Source organism: Podospora pseudocomata, chromosome 7, assembly GCF_035222375.1.
Source record: "Podospora pseudocomata strain CBS 415.72m chromosome 7, whole genome shotgun sequence".
NCBI lineage: Eukaryota > Fungi > Ascomycota > Sordariomycetes > Sordariales > Podosporaceae > Podospora > Podospora pseudocomata.
The window spans coordinates 1,807,395-1,825,743 of record NC_085891.1 but is presented as its reverse complement, the minus strand read 5'-3'; the positions used below and the strand labels follow the sequence as shown (position 1 = coordinate 1,825,743).

The 18,349-nt window shown below is 53.6% G+C and overlaps 6 protein-coding genes across 6 annotated transcripts; 3 read left to right on the top strand and 3 right to left on the bottom strand.

Annotated features, from left to right (window-relative positions):
• Nucleotides 1-28: 28 nt before the first annotated feature.
• Nucleotides 29-4,677, bottom strand: QC762_706860 (uncharacterized protein). Its single transcript, XM_062893531.1, has 3 exons — nt 3,642-4,677; nt 2,478-3,441; nt 29-2,368 (listed from the first exon to the last, which is right to left on the bottom strand). The coding sequence occupies exons 2-3, from the start codon at nt 2,676-2,678 to the stop codon at nt 500-502; spliced, it is 2,070 nt and encodes a 689-aa protein (XP_062739347.1). The 5' UTR covers nt 2,679-3,441; nt 3,642-4,677; the 3' UTR covers nt 29-499.
• Nucleotides 4,678-4,727: 50 nt separating this feature from the next.
• Nucleotides 4,728-6,698, top strand: LCB2 (serine palmitoyltransferase component; the record flags this gene model as incomplete). The annotated part of the gene is made up of 1 exon (XM_062893530.1): nt 4,728-6,698. One exon carries the CDS (start codon nt 4,728-4,730, stop codon nt 6,696-6,698), a length of 1,971 nt encoding a protein of 656 aa, XP_062739346.1.
• Nucleotides 6,699-7,804: 1,106 nt separating this feature from the next.
• Nucleotides 7,805-9,776, top strand: QC762_706840 (uncharacterized protein; the record flags this gene model as incomplete). Its single annotated transcript, XM_062893529.1, has 2 exons — nt 7,805-7,853; nt 7,906-9,776. The coding sequence occupies 2 exons, from the start codon at nt 7,805-7,807 to the stop codon at nt 9,774-9,776; spliced, it is 1,920 nt and encodes a 639-aa protein (XP_062739345.1).
• Nucleotides 9,777-10,721: 945 nt separating this feature from the next.
• MTS50 (Mitogen-activated protein kinase adapter protein MST50) lies at nt 10,722-13,188 on the bottom strand (the record flags this gene model as incomplete). Its single annotated transcript, XM_062893528.1, has 3 exons — nt 12,122-13,188; nt 11,901-12,062; nt 10,722-11,839 (listed from the first exon to the last, which is right to left on the bottom strand). The coding sequence occupies exons 1-3, from the start codon at nt 12,390-12,392 to the stop codon at nt 10,722-10,724; spliced, it is 1,551 nt and encodes a 516-aa protein (XP_062739344.1). The 5' UTR covers nt 12,393-13,188.
• Nucleotides 13,189-14,432: 1,244 nt separating this feature from the next.
• QC762_706820 (uncharacterized protein) lies at nt 14,433-16,100 on the bottom strand (the record flags this gene model as incomplete). The annotated part of the gene is made up of 1 exon (XM_062893527.1): nt 14,433-16,100. The coding sequence occupies one exon, from the start codon at nt 16,098-16,100 to the stop codon at nt 14,433-14,435; it is 1,668 nt and encodes a 555-aa protein (XP_062739343.1).
• A 218-nt stretch (nt 16,101-16,318) lies between these two features.
• RPS18 (ribosomal 40S subunit protein S18B) lies at nt 16,319-18,340 on the top strand. Its single transcript, XM_062893526.1, has 5 exons — nt 16,319-16,499; nt 16,568-16,988; nt 17,434-17,507; nt 17,566-17,716; nt 17,774-18,340. The coding sequence occupies exons 2-5, from the start codon at nt 16,965-16,967 to the stop codon at nt 17,993-17,995; spliced, it is 471 nt and encodes a 156-aa protein (XP_062739342.1). The 5' UTR covers nt 16,319-16,499; nt 16,568-16,964; the 3' UTR covers nt 17,996-18,340.
• The last annotated feature ends 9 nt before the right edge of the window (nt 18,341-18,349 follow it).

The following is an 18,349-nucleotide window of genomic DNA, read 5'->3' as shown; positions in this document are numbered from 1 at the left end:
GATGATGATGTTGAAAGAAAATGTATACGAGGTGTTTTTGGTGTTTGATGAGCATAAGGGGGGGGTAGTGGTCAAAACTTTCTTCTTTTTCTTTTTTTTTCCAGGGGGTCAATCTCTTCATAATCTTTCCTTTGGGTCATGAGGTCTATGAATGAATGGTGGTTATGGATACGACATGCAAGGTACAAGCTTTGCTAGCAATAATGTGGATTGATAATGCTTCAAAGTCCAGCTTGTGAGTGGCATGGCTAGATTTTAACTTTGATGAGTTGCGACGAGCAAGCAGAACAACTGTCCCCCCTGCCAAAACAAATCATGCCTTTTTATACTATGCCATTTTCATACGTGTAGTTTAAAACCAGCCCAAGTTGATTGCTCTCTGAACCCCCCGTCGAGGTTGTTCTTCTACAGCCCGCCAGCCATTTGCTTCAATGTCAATCTATTCATACCAAGACACAATATCAAAACAGCCCATTCCTACATCAGGTCATCATCCCCATCAATTGGGCAACCTCTCCCTCTCCTCCTCCCTCCTGGCCCACCCCTTAAACCACTCCAACGCCTCCGGATTAGCAACACTAGCATTCGTCCTCACCTGCATCCCGCTCAAAATCTGCTTCACCGCCACCTCAATCTTCTTCCCATTCCCCGTCTTCGGCACCCCCCCTCCCGCCTCCTCAATCACCCCCGGCACATGCCTCGCGCTCAGCTCCCGTCTCACCACCTCCCCAATCCGCCTCCTAACCCCCTCATCAAACCCTTTCCCTTCTTTCATAACAACAAACAAACAAACCGTCTCATCCCTATCCCTCTCCCTCCGCCTCCCCACACAAACTGCGTCCTCCACCTCCCCCCCAAAATGTCTCGTCAGCACATTATAAATCTCCGCACTCCCAAACCTAACCCCCGCCGGCTTTAGCACCCCATCACTCCGCCCCAACATGACCAACCCCCCCGTTTTCGAGTCAGGAATCTTGACAAAATCCCCGTGATGCCAGATATTCTCCCCAAACCTCTCAAAATACGCAGAGCGGTACTTGTCCTGTCCAGCAGGGCCGAAAAAGGTTAAAGGCTGGCAAGGAAACGGCTTGAGACAGACCAGATCGCCTTCCTCCCCTTCAGTCGTGACCAGCTCCGGTTCGGCGGATGAAGACGCCGAGTCCATGACCGCAATCGCCATCCCAAGTCCCGCGCACTGAATCTCCCCAACCTTGACGGGGAGTAAAGGACAGGGGGCCCCAAACAGGGAGATGATGTCTGTTCCGCCTGTGATACTCGCCAGGTTGACACGAGAGGGAAAAGCTTGATACACAAACGAAAAGGTTGAGGGGGGTAAGGGGGAGGCGGTGGAGTAAATTGCCTCCAGTCGAGAAAGGTCAAGGTTGTGCTCTGACGCAATAGGAATGACGCTGTTCGCTTCGAGGGTGGTGAGGTACGCGGCTGAGGTGCCAAAATGGGTTACCTTCAGCTTGGAGAGGAGGATGGGGAGGGAGAGGTAGCCGTTCGGTTTGAAGGGGCTGCCCGAGTAGAGAACCAACGAGGCGCCGCAGGAGAGGGCAGAGACGGACCAGTGGTGCATCATCCAGGAGGTGGTGGTGAAGTACAGCATCCTCGAGGCTGGGGACAAGGAGCAGTGGAGGAAGAGTTCCTTCTTGTGCTGGAGGAGGGTGCCGGCTGCGGTGTGGACTATCGCCTTGGGGAGGCCGGTGGTGCCGGACGAATAAAGGACGTAGAGGGGGTGGGATGGGGGTAGTTGGGTGAAGACCAGAGGTTGGTCGGCAGAGGAAGACAGGAAGGAGTCATGCTCCTCTGCTCTGACGCCCAGGTTGCGGAACTCATCGAGGCCGGTCTCAAAGTTGGGAAGGCCTTTGATGATGACGACGGTTTCGAGACCGTGCTGCTTGAGAGCCTCGACGATTTCGAGCGTCTTGGCCTTGCCGGACCATTCTTTGCCGTTGTAGAGGGTGGCGTTGTCGGAGAAGAGAACCTGGGGGCGGATCTGAACGAGACGGTCGAGGACAGCGCTGACGCCGCTGTCAGGGCTGATGCCAGTCCAAATCGCACCGAGGGTGGCAGCACTGAGCAAGGCGACGAGAGCCTGGACGTGGTTGGCCACGAAGCCAGCAACGACACTGTTTTCTTTCACTCCAGCAGCACGGAGAGCATTGGAGCACCTGCGTACTTGATCGCGGAGCTCGGCCCATGTTGTCTCCGTCAACGCATTGTCATCCTCCGTAGCGGTGATGACGGCGACGGCATCCTCGTCGACATCGGCGTTGGCTGGGAACAAGAGGTTCTCGGCAAAGTTCAGACGGGCACCGGCAAAGAAGTCGGGCCTCGGGAACATGGGGGCATCAGGAGCCAGGACCTGAGGGCATTGTTAGCAAACACAGGAAACGGAGGTTCTGTGATAGGGTGGTATGGGCGACCAATTCAGGGGCTCAATTCAGGGGGTACACTTTACACAGAAAACGCACCTGATCAAATGGCTTGGAAGCCTTGATGCCGGCAAAATGCCACACGTCCCCCCAAAAGTCGGCCACATTGTCGACTGACCACTTGTAGAGATCGGGATAATCAGCCAACGACAGCCCATACTTGGAGTTTATGTACTGCAGAAACTTCCACATCTGGGTCCCCTCAGGGTCAGAGTGCCTCCAGAGCTCCGATGCCGTCATTGTGTCCACCACCACTTCTTTTTCCTTGAAAAAATTGGGGGATATCCGGCAAACTTGGACAAGGCGATATGATGGAACGACACAATGTGTAGTAACGAATGGAGTGGCGGTGTTGGACAAATCCACAGTTCGAAACCGACAAAGAGAACGACGAAACAAAACAGTCGTTGATGACCCTGATGTAATACTCAACAGGGGGAATCCAGCAACGGGGAATGGAAAAGTGCCCCGCGGATTCTTCCTGGCGTTGCTCTCTTTCTCTCTCTAAACTTCGATCCCGACCCTAAAACGACTGGACCGAGTCCGGCGAAAGCCGACGCTTGCCACACGACACCCGAGGGATAACCAGAGAAGAAAGCTCCAGCAAGGCGAGACAACAAGCAGCGCAAACCGGAGGTCGGGGTCGGGCCACTGAACGGATGATGCAAGCGGCGGCATCCCTTCCACACTCGGCAGCTTTCCATGCAGGTACCGGTCTGTTTAACCCGCAGCGGCTGCTTTGGCTTTCCATATGTTCGAACGACATCTCCAAAAGTTTAAGCTTGTGCCTTTTCCTTGATCTTGTCTATCGGGAGCAAAACAAGCATTTCTTGGCCGGAGAATGATTCCGAGAGTAGAGCGAGAAGTACCGAGTGCGTACATCTGGGGAAGACCAAGCCCCTCCCCAAGCTTTTATAGCCTCGAGGTATTCGGCGGTGCTCACCGATCACTGCCCGCTCACCTCATCCGCGTATAATTATATTAACGCATGCGACGCTCCCAGCTGTCACCTCAGTTAGTCTCAGAAACACGCGTAACACTGGGGGGCTGCCACATGGGCAATGTGATAAAAGATGTTCGAAGCAGCCCGCAGCGGGATTCGGGCAATGGAAAAGCCGTTAAGAAAGACATCTGATTTTGACGCAATTGCCGTGGTACAATCAACGGTTCGACGGTGGCAGACGCCGCCGGGTGGTTTGTTACCTTTCCAGTGGAACTGTTTTGTAAAACTGTACACCGCTCGTTCGGTCATGCCACTTCCTTTTGGGTTCTCCATCTTCTCCAACCACTGCAGTTTTGTTGGTGTTTTTGTCTTGGGAGCACGCCCTGACCCTGACCCTGAAAGATTTCTGACATTCTCTGTGCCTCTTCACGATGGCGCTATGCTGCTCTGGGAGTGACAGCACGAGAGAGAGCCACTGGGAGCGGGCAAACAAGGAGCCCGATTGGCGGGACGCCCTCAAGAGATCCACGGACGGCGGGATACAAGACCAGACCGGCATCAGATTTTTTACAGCGTGTATTATCACCATCTCCAAATTGGGATATGCTGCTAATGCAGGGTGAAGGAGGCCGGTGTAGAGATAGACCGCTGTGCTCAAGCGACGCTGATGAAGCTGATAAAGCTGAATAATGATGGAATCATGACCCCCCTCAGTCAGTCCCGGAAGCGCACCGGACGTCTCGGCAACGGGAAGGGCACTGGGCTGGTGGAGGGTGGAGGGTGAGGGTCGATGGTCGATGGTCGATGGTCGATGGTCGATGGTCGATGGTGGGTCGGGGTTGGTGATGGTGATCCATCATCACCCATGGGTGTTGGGTGCTGCAGGTGTGGTGCTGTTGGTGAGCGACAGGGGGCCGCAGGGCGTGGTCAAATTACCAGGTGGCCAAGGTACACGGCAGGCCCCTCCACTTAACCCTGATGGGATGCTTGCAGCAGCGCGCGCAGACCACCCCAATCCACACCTGGTTCCAGGGCATCCGCCAGCGACCGGTAATTTCCTGGCGAGGCGTTCCCCTGGCCTCCATCTCTCTTCGCCCTCTTCGAGTCTGTTTTTTTTTTCTTTCTCACTTGATTAGATTCCTCGCCCTGTCAGACCAGCCCTTCCTTTTCTCAAACCTCACGTCTCTTGTTCTGCCAGTCCTCGCGGATGAGAGTTTGACCTCGGAAAACAACAACACCACGAACAAGCTCTCAAGACCCGCGCGTGCGTGCAGAACAGCAGGGCGAGGGTGTTTTACTCATTCTCCAGTACGAATAACTCGGTTCTATTGTTTCCCGCCGTTTCGATGCCGCGAAAGCTCACAAACCCTTTCTCGACCAGCAGTATGCCACAGTCAGAAAGGGCTGGGGAGCGACGAGCCTCACACTCCAAGGGCAACCGCCTCGTTGGTTTCTTCTCGTCCAAGGCTAAGGAGCAATCGCATTCTCAACAGCAGTCGTCTGTCTCGTCGCCCTCGGCCATGTCGCTGCCCACCATCTCCCTCTCGGCCGCCGCTGCCGGAGAGCAGCACCTCGACGAGCCCCCGACCACTCTGTTCGAGCCTCCTTCGGCCGACGAGGCCCGCAAGGAAGAGCGCGCCGCGTCCCAGTTTGGCCCCCTGCTTCATCCGACTCACCGACACGTCAGCCAGAGCTTCGGCCAACCGCTCGAGACCCCGATCGAGGATGAGCCTCCCTATTACTTTGTCCTTACCACCTATCTCAGCTACCTAATCCTAATCTTCTGCGGCCATATTCGCGACTTCTTCGGCAAGCGCTTCGGCAACAAGAAGCACTACCAGACCCTCAAGGCCCAGAACGGATATGCGCCTCTTAATGATGACTTTGACAACTTCTACGTCCGGAGACTGAAGCTCCGCCTGGACGACTGCTTCGCCAGACCTACTACCGGTGTTCCTGGCCGCTTCATCACCCTCATGGATCGCAAGTCGGACGACTTCAACCGCACCTACAAGTTCACTGGCACCTACACTCAGACCCTCAACATGAGCTCCTACAACTACCTCGGTTTCGCCCAGTCCGACGGCCCCTGCGCCGACGCGGTGGAGGAATGTGTGCGCAAGTATGGCCTTAGCTCTGCCAGCCCCCGTGCTGATTCTGGTACCAACGATCTTGCCGTCGAGGTGGAGCGCGAGGTGGCCCAGTTTGTTGGCAAGCCTGCCGCCATGGTCTTCTCTATGGGTTTCGTCACCAACGCCGGCTCTTTCCCTGCTCTGGTGTCCAAGGGCTGCCTGATCCTCTCTGACGAGCTCAACCACGCCTCGATTCGCATTGGTGCCCGTCTCTCTGGCGCTGTTATTCGCTCGTTCAAGCACAACGACATCGGCGATCTCGAGGCCAAGCTTCGCGAGGCTATTTCTCAGGGCCAGCCCCGCACTCACCGCCCCTGGAAGAAGATTCTCGTTGCTGTTGAGGGTCTGTACTCGATGGAGGGTACCATGGTGGATCTCCCCGGTGTTTTGGCTCTCAAGAAGAAGTACAAGTTCTTCCTATATGTCGACGAGGCTCACAGCATCGGTGCCCTCGGCCCGCGCGGCCGCGGTGTTTGCGACTACTTCGGTGTGGATCCGGCCGAGATTGATATCCTCATGGGTACTTTGACCAAGTCCTTCGGCGCCAACGGTGGTTATGTTGCTGCCGAGAAGCACATCATCGACAAGCTCAGAAGCACAAACGCCGCCACTCTCCTCGGCGAATCCCCTGCTCCCTCTGTTCTCATGCAAATCCTGGCTTCCCTCCGTATCATCACCGGCGAACTTGCACCTGGTCAGGGTGAAGAGCGTCTCCAGCGCATTGCCTTCAACTCTCGCTACCTTCGTCTTGGGTTGAAGCGTCTCGGCTACATCGTCTACGGCCACGACGACTCGCCCATCATTCCCATCATGCTTTACCACCCCGCCAAGATCGCCGCTTTCAGTCACGAGATGCTCAAGCGCAAGATCTCGGTCGTCGTTGTTGGCTACCCCGCCACTCCTCTCATCAGCTCCCGCGCCCGTTTCTGCGTCTCTTCGGCTCACAACAAGGAGGATCTGGACCGTGTTCTTGCTGCTTGCGACGAGGTTGGCGACATTATCCAGATCAAGTACTCCACCGGTTTGGCTGGCGGTGCTGAGCCTCTGCCGGAAGGTGTCACCCCAGAGATGGAGAAGGAGTGGCGCAAGGCCAACGGTCTGGAAGGTGTCATCAAGCCCCCAAGGTGGAAGCTCGAGGACGTGCTGGCGCGCGGTGTACAAGATGCCAAGGTACCCTTGAGATAATTCCGCTCTCTGGGATTTCCTTGCTTGCAACGACAAAAAGTATACATGTGCGAGTTACTGTACATAATCACGGGGAAAGCGGGCGTGCTGGCGCGATCTTGAGCATTCCCCTTTGACATTCTACTATTGGGGGTTTTAGAGATATCCTGTCCAGTTTTCCATTGGAGCCAGGTGTTCATTCGGTATAATAAGCATCTATGAGAAATGGGTGGGGAGGGGCTTGGGGGGGTGGTACAAGGTGCAAGGTTGGCTGGCTTTGGTGTCCGGGTTTAATTAATGTGGAATGTTTGGCACGGCTGGGAAACACAAAGGGCCTGGGATGGATGGATGGATGGGATGGGACGAATGAATGGATGACAGGTCAAAGATGGAGGGACGCGGGGGGGAAGGGGTGGAAGCGTGCGTGGTGTGTACCCGGACAACCTTGGGCTTGTATATTTCTATAAAGCATGGGAAGCAGGAGTTGATTGTGCGTCTTTTTTTCGGAGGCGCAAACACTATGAAAATGAATAGAACCTCAGCCGTTTTACCAGCTCCATGGTATCGGTGTAGAGAAAAGAAATCTTGAGGAATAGATCCGAACCGTATATTTAATGTTGTTTTCGCATGCACATGGTTTGAATTCGAGCTTTTTTTTGTGGATGTATAAAAGGGGACAAGGTTACAAGTTTAGACTTTCAATTTCCGGTCACGTGGTACCGCGTTCTCTCAACGCCACGGCTATACGCGTCCATCAGAGAATCTGCTTGCACCACTATAACCGTTTTCGGAGCTACCTAGCCAACATCGCCATCACTTTTTCTCTGGCCCTGGCATCACTTGTACTTTTGTTGCGACAAGGTAAGAACCCGGCGCCATTCAGACTCGTTGACTACAGTCGGCATCACTGTCAAAAATCGCCTGTCTCAGAAATAATCAAGACCAAGGCAGGCATATTGGTAAGTCGATTTCTTGATGGGGACAATTTTGGGTTGAAGAAGAAGCCGCTGGGTCACGCCTATTCTTCTGTTTGCTCACCCACTACAAAAGCCTTTCTTGAACCTCGAGCTCGCTTGCTTTTTCCGCCAACCAACAACTCTAACTAACTGCGCAACACAGCTCTACGAATGGCAAAGCCTTCTAAAAAGAAACAACAGACCCTGGAGGCCACCTTAGGTACGTTTCTCTCTTCCTCACCAAAGAAAAAATCGCTAATATTTTCCCGCAGGTCGTCCAAGAGTCAAGCCTGCCGTGATAACCCCCAGAAAAGCGACTCCAACCAAGGGCTCGCCATCCAAGAATAGCGTGATCGCCATGCCACCACCTCCTTCCGCTGCCGCAAGCAGCTCTTCTCCAGGTGGCAACTTTATGACTTCCTCCCAGGTCATACTCAGCAGCGCAAAGAAGACAAGGTCAAGACCGTCGCTCGCCTACCCCAAGGAGCTCGACCAGTCTTCGTCTGCGACCGAGGATGAGCCGCCTGTCAGCTCAACCAGGCAAACGTCCAAAGGGAAGGGGAAGGCCATCGTCATCAGTGAGGACGATGACGATGACGAGGATGAACGGCCCACCAAGCGGGGAAAATCTCGTGGCAAGCCAGCTTCCATCTCTTCGTCGTCAACATCTCCAAGCCCCGTGAAGGAATCTACCCCGAAACAAAAGCAGCAAGCTCCAGCGGATTCGGACGAGGAGTCAGACGATTTGCCTATCGTGACGCCCGTTTCATCACGTGTCAACAGGAAGAGGCGGCTTGCGGTTGATAGCGATGATTCAGACGACATGCCTTTGGTCTCCTCGCCCGTGAAGAAGCGGAGATTGATCCGTAGGGGCTCTTCACCGGTAAAACAGCAACAGAGCGACTCTGATGAAGAAGTGGTCGTTGCACCTACCCCGAGACTGCGGTCTTCACAAACCCCACGAAAGCCTCTTTCGGCGAAGGAAAAGGCGCGAGAGATGCTTCGTCGGCGACGTGCCGGTGAGACGATCGTCGAGGAGGAGGGGGAGGAGGAAGAGGACGAAGAGGAAGATGTAGAGCCACGCAAGGCGCTCTACGATACAGATTCCGACCACCTCGCGCTTTCAGAATTCGAGGATGAAGAAGACGAACAAGAAAACGAAGTCGAGGCCCCCGAACCGTCAGAGCCTGACGGCAAAAAGAAGAGGAAAAAAGACAAGAAAAAGAAAAAGAAGAAGCTCAAAGCTCTCAAGGGCGACTCCGACGACGAGGGCACCGAAGCCGAAGCCGAAGACCTCGATGACTTTGTGGTGGAAGACGATAGCGACGAACCCATGGGTGCCCCGGACGACCTGATGCAAATGCCCCTCCAATTCACCCACCACGCCCGCAAAAAGCTCATCGAGCACTTCCGGGACGTCGTCGAGTGGCTAGTCCAAAACAAGATCAACCCCGGATTCGCCGAAAAGACCGCCGAGCTCTACCGCATCGGCTGGCAGAAACTCGACGACGAGGTCAGAGCGCTCGCCAGCTCAAAATTCACCTCGTCAGCGTGGAAGCCTGACTTTTACAAAGCCTTGCGTGCCAGGCCGCAGTACACTTCCATCGAAGTCGGCGCTTCAGCTCACGAGACAGTCTTTGGATCCAACTGCGAGGCGTGCGGCCGGTCAGGTCACCCAGCAACGTGGAGGATTTCCTTTTCTGGCACCCCCTATGTTAAACGTTTTGGGATGGACTTTCTCGACCCGATTGAGCCGCCGAGTGACAGCGATTCCTCCTCCCAGTCCCAATCCGAATCTTACGACGTGGACGAAGATGGGAACACCATCCCCCCCGAAGAGAAGACGTTTTACGTCGGGGTGGTGTGCAACGGCAACGCGGAGATTGCGCACACGTTGATACACTGGAAGCATGCGCTGCAGGATTGGGTGGAGAGCCAGCTGATGGCGGAGGGGTGGATGCAGCCTGTGAGGTTGGCGGAGAGGGAGAAGATGAAGCTGAAGAGGAAGTATAAGCTGGTGGATAAGATTGTGGAGGGGTGGGTGGAGGGGGGGAAGGTGAGGGGGTTGTTTGGGGAGTTTAAGAACCAGTTGGAGCGGGCCAGGAGTCAGCAGACCACGGGGAGGGGGTATAGGAGGGGGTAAGGGGGGTGTTTTTGGGGCGGGTTTGATGGGTTTGGGGGGTTTTGGGGGTGATGGATGGGTTGGTAGCAGTGATATAGGGACAGTTATGGGAGAGATAACTCATGGGGCAATATGAAACGGTGTTTTTTGGCTACTCTGTGTGTTTGACAGAAGCGTAGACCTTTGAAGATAGTTGAGACGTGTCGAAAGATACTCGTCAGGCGTATCAGCATAATCGAGAGGCGCATCACTATACCTAACCCAGATGTGTCCTGTTATCCATGAAGGCCATGCTTGATTCCACATCACAGTATCTCGTCATCATTCTATCCGAAACGCTATACCGTGTACGGCAGCCACTATATATATATATATACCACAAGAGTGAGCAGTATCAGGGTAGTTAACAACCCTTTGACATAAGTGTGAAATTCCTGTGTTTTCAATATTTATATATATATAACGTTATATATATATATATATATATATATGAATGGAAAGCCTCCCCCCCACTCCGTCCTTCTTCCCAGGCGGCCACTCAAATCCCAATACATGTTCCTTTTTGGAAACAATCCATCCAGCATCCTACTTACCAAACCCACATCACATCGCTCACTTCCCAAAAGTGATACTTTCCAGAAAAAAACCTCCCAAGGTATAGAAACAAGAAAAAAAATCAAGATGCTTCCAAACTTTATGTCAACACTCCCCCCCAACCACATTTCCACCCATCTTTCCAACTATTTTGCTGTAAAAAAAAAAAAAAAAAAAAGAAAAACAAAAAACAAATATCACGCAGGTCTTGTGTCCCTCCCCTTTTCGTACTCAAATCCAACAATCCGAAACACACATAAATATCACCTCATATCCAAAATCCAACATCTCATCATCCCACCCCGCTCCCTACGCCCTCGCTTGCTCCACATTATCCAAACAAACCTCAGAAACGTCTCCCCAAAGACCCCATCAAATAATTCCCCCCGGCGGATCATACCCCATCATCCCCATCCCCCCTCCCCTCCCCCCAGACCCCAACCCCGCACTCCCCGGCTGCTGCTGCTGCTGCTGCCCATCCCCTCCCCCTCCCATCCCCCCACCATCCCCCCCAACCGCCCCCCCAGCCTGCGCATTGTTTGTCTTCCTGAGCATAAACATCGGTTTCTTCCCCTCCTTGTCCAGCTGCTTGAACAGAATCAACGGCTTCTCATCCAGCCCCAGACACCTCTCCTGGTCCCCATACACAATGTACAGCGCATACTGGTCCCAGGGCGCGTTGATCTGGTACTTCTTCAACGCCGCCGGCAGCACCTTGTAACACGGGTCATCCATGCTCACCCTAAAAGACTTGAATATTTCGACAGAGTTACTCGACCCTGGTGTTTCCGGCGCCGGGGTTTGCATCCTTCTCGGCGCGGGGACGGCCGTTGTTTTGGTTTGGTTGCCGTAGTGGTCGTTTTCGGAAAAGGTTGTTCTGGTTGACGAGGGCGGTTGCTGTGGTTGTTGCTGTTGCTGCTGGGGTGGTTGATCAGAGCGGTAGGCTCGTGAGGACAAGGTATTGCCTGCTAGACCGGTGGTTGGTGGCGAGGTGGGGGAGGGCATGTTTGGTGATGGATATCCCGGGGAGACGGAGCTGCCTACGCCATTCATGGCTGCGAGGTGGGACGACGACATGACTGCTCTGTCTGCCGCTCCCGAGGGGTCGAGGGTCTGCTCGACTAGGGAAGGGTTGTGTGTGGTTTGAAGATGAGTTGGTGATGTTGCTTTTGGTGTCGTCCCGAGCTTAATCACCTTAGTTGAGTATTTCCTCGACAGGCTACTATTGTATTGGTTGGCTGATGACGGCGTTGGTGCAGGCGGCGATAGGGTATCTCCATACGACGGATCGTTTGGTAAAGGCTGTTGGTAATCCTTGGCCAACCTCAACGCGGGGAGCATGTCTTCGCGCAGCCTCCTGAAATCGTCCGTCAGTCGACGCAAGTCCTGTTCAAACATGGAGATCCGCTCGTCTCGAACACGCAGTTGCTGGACAAGATGTTGAATGTCCTTCAACGTCGCGTTTGCTGCCTGGGCTTCGGTTTCCGCAGCTGCATTTTCCTCGTGTTAGTCACCAAGCACATCTTCCTGGAACAGGGGGTTACCACATACTGGGCGGCATGTAATGATCGCTCTCGATAGGTACATCCTGGGCTTTTTTGACATCATACACGGATTTCAATATTGTCAAGCGGTGGCCCACGCTGTTGATTCCCATGGATTTGAGATCGTCATGCTGAAGAGCCACCAGAGCCTCGCCCACAATCTCGTTTTCTTGTCAAAGAATATTAGCGGTGACATTCCTTCGTTAGACCCAGCCGGCGCAAGCGTACCTAGAAATATATCTGCGTATTGTTGAACGCCTATTGACGCAATAAAATCGGCACACTCTTCGGCAGTCCATTCCGAAATGATGGTCTCTGGGAGCCTGTCGGCGCTTGAGCGATAGCCATAGGTTGTCGGTGTGTGTTCGGTTGAAGGTGGGTCAGAATCGATAGGAGAGGTCTCGACATCGGTGGCCATGGGCGAGCTTCCATGGATATCTCTCTCGTACTCGTCGTCGGCGTCCGACTCGGCGTAGGCGGTACCTGAATCGAAATTCATGACTAGTTATGTTAGGCCCTCACAGCCCAAAGCTGCAACGAGGGCCGATTGTCGGTTTTCTGGGGCCCTTAAAGGGAGAACTGGTAGAGCGACCAGGAGACGAGGTGGTGGCCAGCGTCGAGGGCAGAGGGTCCTCGGCGTGGGGGGCGACGATAAGGGGTGCGACGGTTCAGGATCTTCTCGCGGGTCCCAGAAAGCTGATATGTGTAGAGGAACGGAGACGATATACAGAATAATCACTTTCAACAAAGCAACCGATTTCGGCGGCGATGGTGTCCAACGGCGCCAAAATTGGGAAAATCCAACTAGCTGGAAAGCCGTTCCAACAATTCAGGTACAACGGCAGCCCCTCCTTAAGCCTCAACGGGCGGTGCGGTCGGCCTCAGGAGACGGGCTCTTTGCTCTTCGGTCGGCGGATCGGGGGGTCGCGATGGTGACAGCGACGACTTCGGAAGTGTCTTGTCGCTGTTGACGGGCGACCTGGAGGAAAAACAGGCGGTCGTGATGCGGGCGGAGGTTGATTGCGGATTCAGGTTGCTGCTGTCGTAGCCGCTCGCTTTGGCCGCTTGGAAGTGGTGGTGGCACCCGAAATGGTCTTAGCGCCAAATTTGCAAGTCGGTTGCTTGGCCCCGGCCCCTCGACCCGCTTCTTCTTAACGGGGGAGACGGGGTTTCCTAGTCCACCGTTGCATCTGTTTTGAACTGATCCTCGACCTTTGACCTCAACCTTGACCTCGACGACTGCTGATCACAAACACCAATTCCAGTTATTTTTTTTTGTTTTCGTCTGAATATTCTGAGCACTCTGAATCTCATCTCAGCAGCGGCACCTGAATACCTTGTGCCTGGCCACCAGAGTCCAGATGGCGTATCACCATGTAAGTTTGTGGCAGCAGCACATTCATAGGGCTCTCACAGCCTTGACATAATTGCTTCTCCCCCACCAAAAATATATTGAACAGCAGCACAAGTCCGCAGTCAGCTCACATTCTTCCTCCTCGTCAAACGTTGCCATCTAAGATTTTATCTCAGCTCATCACAAGTACGCCTGGTACACTTATTACACTCTTTCATAGGCTGCGCAAGTCACCAGGCCACCACATAATTATCACCCATCTTCAACACCCCCGTTCCCCCCCTTTCCTTCCTCCCCTTTCCACAAAAAAGAAAGCTTCAGTACCCGCCCACCAAGTTTCACCAAAGCCTGCCCCCGTCGTCCAGAACGTCCAACACATCCCCATCAATCCCCTGTCCATATATAACCACCCATATCCCAAACCCCGCGTTTCACCTTTTTTTTTCCCCTAACTCGACCCAGCCAAACGGCCCGGTATCTCTTCCTCCCGTCCACCATGCCTGGTCACCAAAATCCTCGGATCAACAAAATGAATCCTTCTCTTTCTTCTAGAAATATACACCTTACAAACTCAATTACTTGATTATGCATTGATCTGTCAAATCTATATGTGGACATCACCTCACACATAAACTTGACACAAAAAAAGTTCAGATGATAGTTCACAAACAAGAAAAGGAAACACTCATGGTAGAGATGAACTCCCCCATCTCAGTGATAGGGATCATATCATCATCAAGCTTTTTGAACAGCCGTCTCAAACAAACCGCCAAGCGGTTGGCACAAATGCTACGTTCGTCATGGGTGGTTATCGTCGTATTTTAGTCCACTCAAACAAAGAACATATGCTTGCTTGTTGCTTGGGTTTCTTCAACCGATAAGTTCAGCCCCTGGGCCAGGGAGCCTGAATAGGGGTAAGATCCACCCGAATAGTTACTCGATATATAGAAAGATTTCTGTCGTGTTTCAAAAATAATTCCATTCAAACTCTTCGCTAACATGTTCATGAAATCTCGTTGCAAAAAAAAAAAAAAAAAAAAAACCAGCTATCCTCCCCAAACTCATTATACCAAACCCATATCAGAATTCCTCCCAAAACCCATCCCTAAATTCCCATCATGCTTGATCACTTCTAGCATGCCCCATCCATGTCCTACACCACCCTCATAATCCCTCCTAACCCCCCTAAAACCCAGAACTCCTCTTCCTCTGCACCCTCCTCCGTCCCCCACCCCCCTCCTCCTCCTTCTTCGGCCTATGCGGCAGCGTCTGGCTCAACTTCGCCTGCAACTCCGGACTCATCCTACTCTCAACCTGACTCCTCACATGCTCCAACTGCTGCCCCGCCCCCTTCCAAAGCACATTCAGCTTATTGCAATGAAACGGCCCCTGGTCCCCTTGCTGTTGATTCGGGCCCGACCCCGGCCCCGCACTCACCGGTCGTGGAGGCAGCGCCGGTGCCGGGGCACCTAACCACTGCGGCTGCTGCTGCTGTGGCGGCGGGGGGGCAGGGAAAAACTGTTGCTGCTGCGGGATAGAAGGCGAGTTATTCACCGATGACGCCGGCCTAGGAGGCAAAGAAGGCCGATCCGATGGGAGGTCCTGGCCCTCAACCCCATACTTCTTGCGCAGACGCTCCGTTTCTTTGGCGATTTCCGCTTCTCGCTTGCGCTGGGCCTTTTCCTCCTCTTCGAGCATCTTTTTGATGCGCTTCTGCTCTGCACGCTCGGCCTTCTCCCGCTCGCGTTGTTCGCGCTCGACGAGTTCTTGCAGGCGGCGGGTTTCTGCTTCGATGGAGGCTGTAGGGGTGGAGGTAAAGGTTACGGCATGTTTGTTTGGTGGGCCGCCGGGGGGCGGGGGTGGGATGTTGTTTGCTGTTGTTGTTGGGGGAGCTGCGCCAGGTTTGGAGGAGGTAGTAGGCATTGTGTTGCTCTTGACCGGGGGAGGAGTGTTGTTCAAGGCTCCTGACATGGCGGCTGGGGGGGTTGCTGCCGGGGGTGGAACAACTGCTGCTGCTGCCACCACATTGGGACGGGAGTTCTTCCTCTTCTGCGGGTTGGGGAGGGGCCCGGGGCTGGTGGCCGAGACGTTGAACAGCCCTGGCTTGGGGTTGAGGTAGAGATCCTTGATGACTTCTGCGCCGAGGAGGAGGACCAACTCTAGTCCCTTGCGGTCTTCAACCTCTACTCGGTGAAGGTTTGGTTGGTAGAGCGTCATGGCGCTTTCTCTTGATCCCTTGTACATGGCGACTGTGATATCGGGCTCCTTGCTCTTCTTGCCTGCCGTGTTCTTGCCTGACATGTAACATGTCATATCCTTGCTGAGTTTGCCCTCCTTTTTCCAACGGAACATGATCCGCGGGATCAGATCAGCAGCTGCTGGAGAGATGTTCTGCTGCTCACGGTCGAGCTCGCTCGTCGTGGGAGTTTTAAATGTCTGAACTGGAATCTCAAACTCCCAGGTATCACTCTTGTTCCAGCTGCCTGCCATCAGCTTCACTGCGATAGTCTGATCTGGATCATAAAGTTGGATAGAGAAGCTGTCTGGAATAATCGCTGTCGCTGGCGCAGGAGGAGCACCAGACTGTGCTTGGGCGCGGATCTCGGCCGCGGAGAGGGTAGGCAGTGTCCATTCCGGTTCGACCGTCACCTCGCCGTATACAACATTGTGGTTATAAGGATCGCAAAGCCCAACGCCATACTTGTTGCGAGAAGCTGGCAGCGCGGGGTCTAGTTTTCGCAATAGATACTCGGGAGATGGCTCGGAACCGTTCTGAGTGAAGTAAAGTATGGTTGAGAGTAGGTCGTCTGACGACGGCTTGAACCGAAAGGTTGGAAGGTTTTCGTCGAGCATCTTGAAGTTCTGGGTGCGCAAGGGGCAACGTTGAACAACTTTGGAGACAAGCTTGGAGTTGGAAGGAAATGAGCAAGAGTTTACTTTTCTTTGCAGATGATGTACAGAAAGAGGAATGCTTGGCTACTGCTGCTGACGTCCCGTGAGTCAGGCGCAGCAGAATGGAAACGGACACGGGGCTAAGTTATTGGCAGCTGAAGCAAGCAACAAGATGCCGACCCAAGTTGACCCCGCGATGTTAGACTGGCCCGCCCAGGCAAACGTCACCGTCGGTCTTCGGCTCAGCCACCAAGCGAGCAACCACCGCGCGTGCAGTTTCGGATTGCCATTGGTTGCAGGGACTGCGTCATGTCGAGTTCTCAGGGGCAAACTCCAGTTTCTAGCTATTTTAGTTTGCAGGTATGAAAGGGTCGATCTGAGATGCCGGCTCTCTAATTATCTTGCTGACTGCGGGACGCTTCTTGAAGAGTCGTTTCTCAATTGGCTCAGCTGTTGGTTGAAACCACCACCGAGGCAGAGGCATGACAATAAAGGAGCTTGCCAACTAACAACGAGACTGGTCATGCTTCCTGAGCAATGTCTGGGGAAAGTGGCGCGGAGGGAGCCCAGAAGTTCGCTCTCACAGGGCTGATGCCAAGTGAGGTAACCCTAACCCTGATCGTCGAACAGGCAAAATGCAGCCCCACATTGTTCACCTTAGCTGGTCCGTGCCTGGGCAAGTGAATTTCTGCCCCCCCACACGTGACCACACACAAATTCGAAAACCCATCGGCTCACAAATTCGCTAATGACCCTTTTTACGAAACCTCGACAGCAACCAAATTCTGGACAACACGAGCGAAGCCTCGACAACAGTTGCCCATCATGAGTTTGGTCTCGGGTGAGAAGGTACGTCTGTCTATCTCTATCGCCATCAGCTGTTGAGTTTGCCTGTCTGCGAAATGCCTGTGTTGTGGTCGCCGCCGCCTCCCCGATCGAAAACTTCGAAGCAGAACTCGTCCTTGACGATATCATCGACGATCGCAATCTTCCCACCTCGAAATCGATCAAATCCAACATCGTTGCCTCAAAAACCATCAATTTTGACCTTGATGGCGGCCGGAAACACAGTCGACACATTGCACCGACTCAGCGGATCTGCCGGATAAGCCCAGAGCTTTGGGACTCTATCTAGGCCCCAGATGCCCACGATGTGACTATTTGAGTTATTGGACGTGTTTGGCCAGCATCGAGAGTTTGGCAATATCACAAATGAGAGATGGCAGCATGGCAAACTGAGCAGACGGCGGGCATCATATTGAGTGTTGAGGGGCCGGGCTAACTAGTCTCACAGAGCAATTTCAACCACATTCTGCGTCTGCTCAACACCAACGTTGACGGCAAGCAGAAGGTCGTTTACTCCTTGACGTGAGTTCGAACCGCACCAGTTGCAAACCGCTTGGACATTGGCTAACCCCCAGTCCAGCAAGATCAAGGGTGTCGGTCGCCGCTACTCCAACTTGGTGTGCAAGAAGGCCGATGTCGACCTGAAGAAGCGCGCCGGTGAGCTCACCTCCGAAGAGCTCGAGCGTCTGGTCACCATCATCCAGAACCCCACCGCCTACAAGATCCCCGCCGTATGTCATCCCTTGGTGTCCTCCCGCCTCCGAATAGCAAGCTAACAACATGAATAGTGGTTCCTCAACAGACAGCGCGACATTGTCGATGGCAAGGACTCCCAGATCCTCGCCAACGGTGTCGACTCCAAGCTCCGTGATGATCTCGAGCGCTTGAAGAAGATCCGTGCCCACCGTGGTCTCCGTCACTACTGGGGCCTCCGTGTCCGTGGCCAGCACACCAAGACGACTGGTCGCCGCGGCCGGACCGTCGGTGTCTCCAAGAAGAAGGGTGGTTAAGCATTTGCGGGAAGCGTGCGGTTTTGTTTGGCACTGCTGTGCTTGGCTTTTCGGTGGTGTTATCTCAGGCAAAGGATGGTCATGGGGCTCGGGTTGATTTTTTTTTCCTTTGCGACGTCTCTACTCTCTGTGGAGGTCGCCGGATTGCTAAAGGGAACCACCATGATACACAGCATGACAATACAGGCGCAGATATGAAAAAAGTACATGACCATTTCTAGTGACCTGTACTTTCGTATGGCGACTTGTGTGATACAAAATCAAAACAACTTTTTATTCCTATTAACAGTAACTAGACCAAGGCATGCTAGAAGGGGTATCAAGATATTTGTTTGGGCATCTTCAACAAGTTTT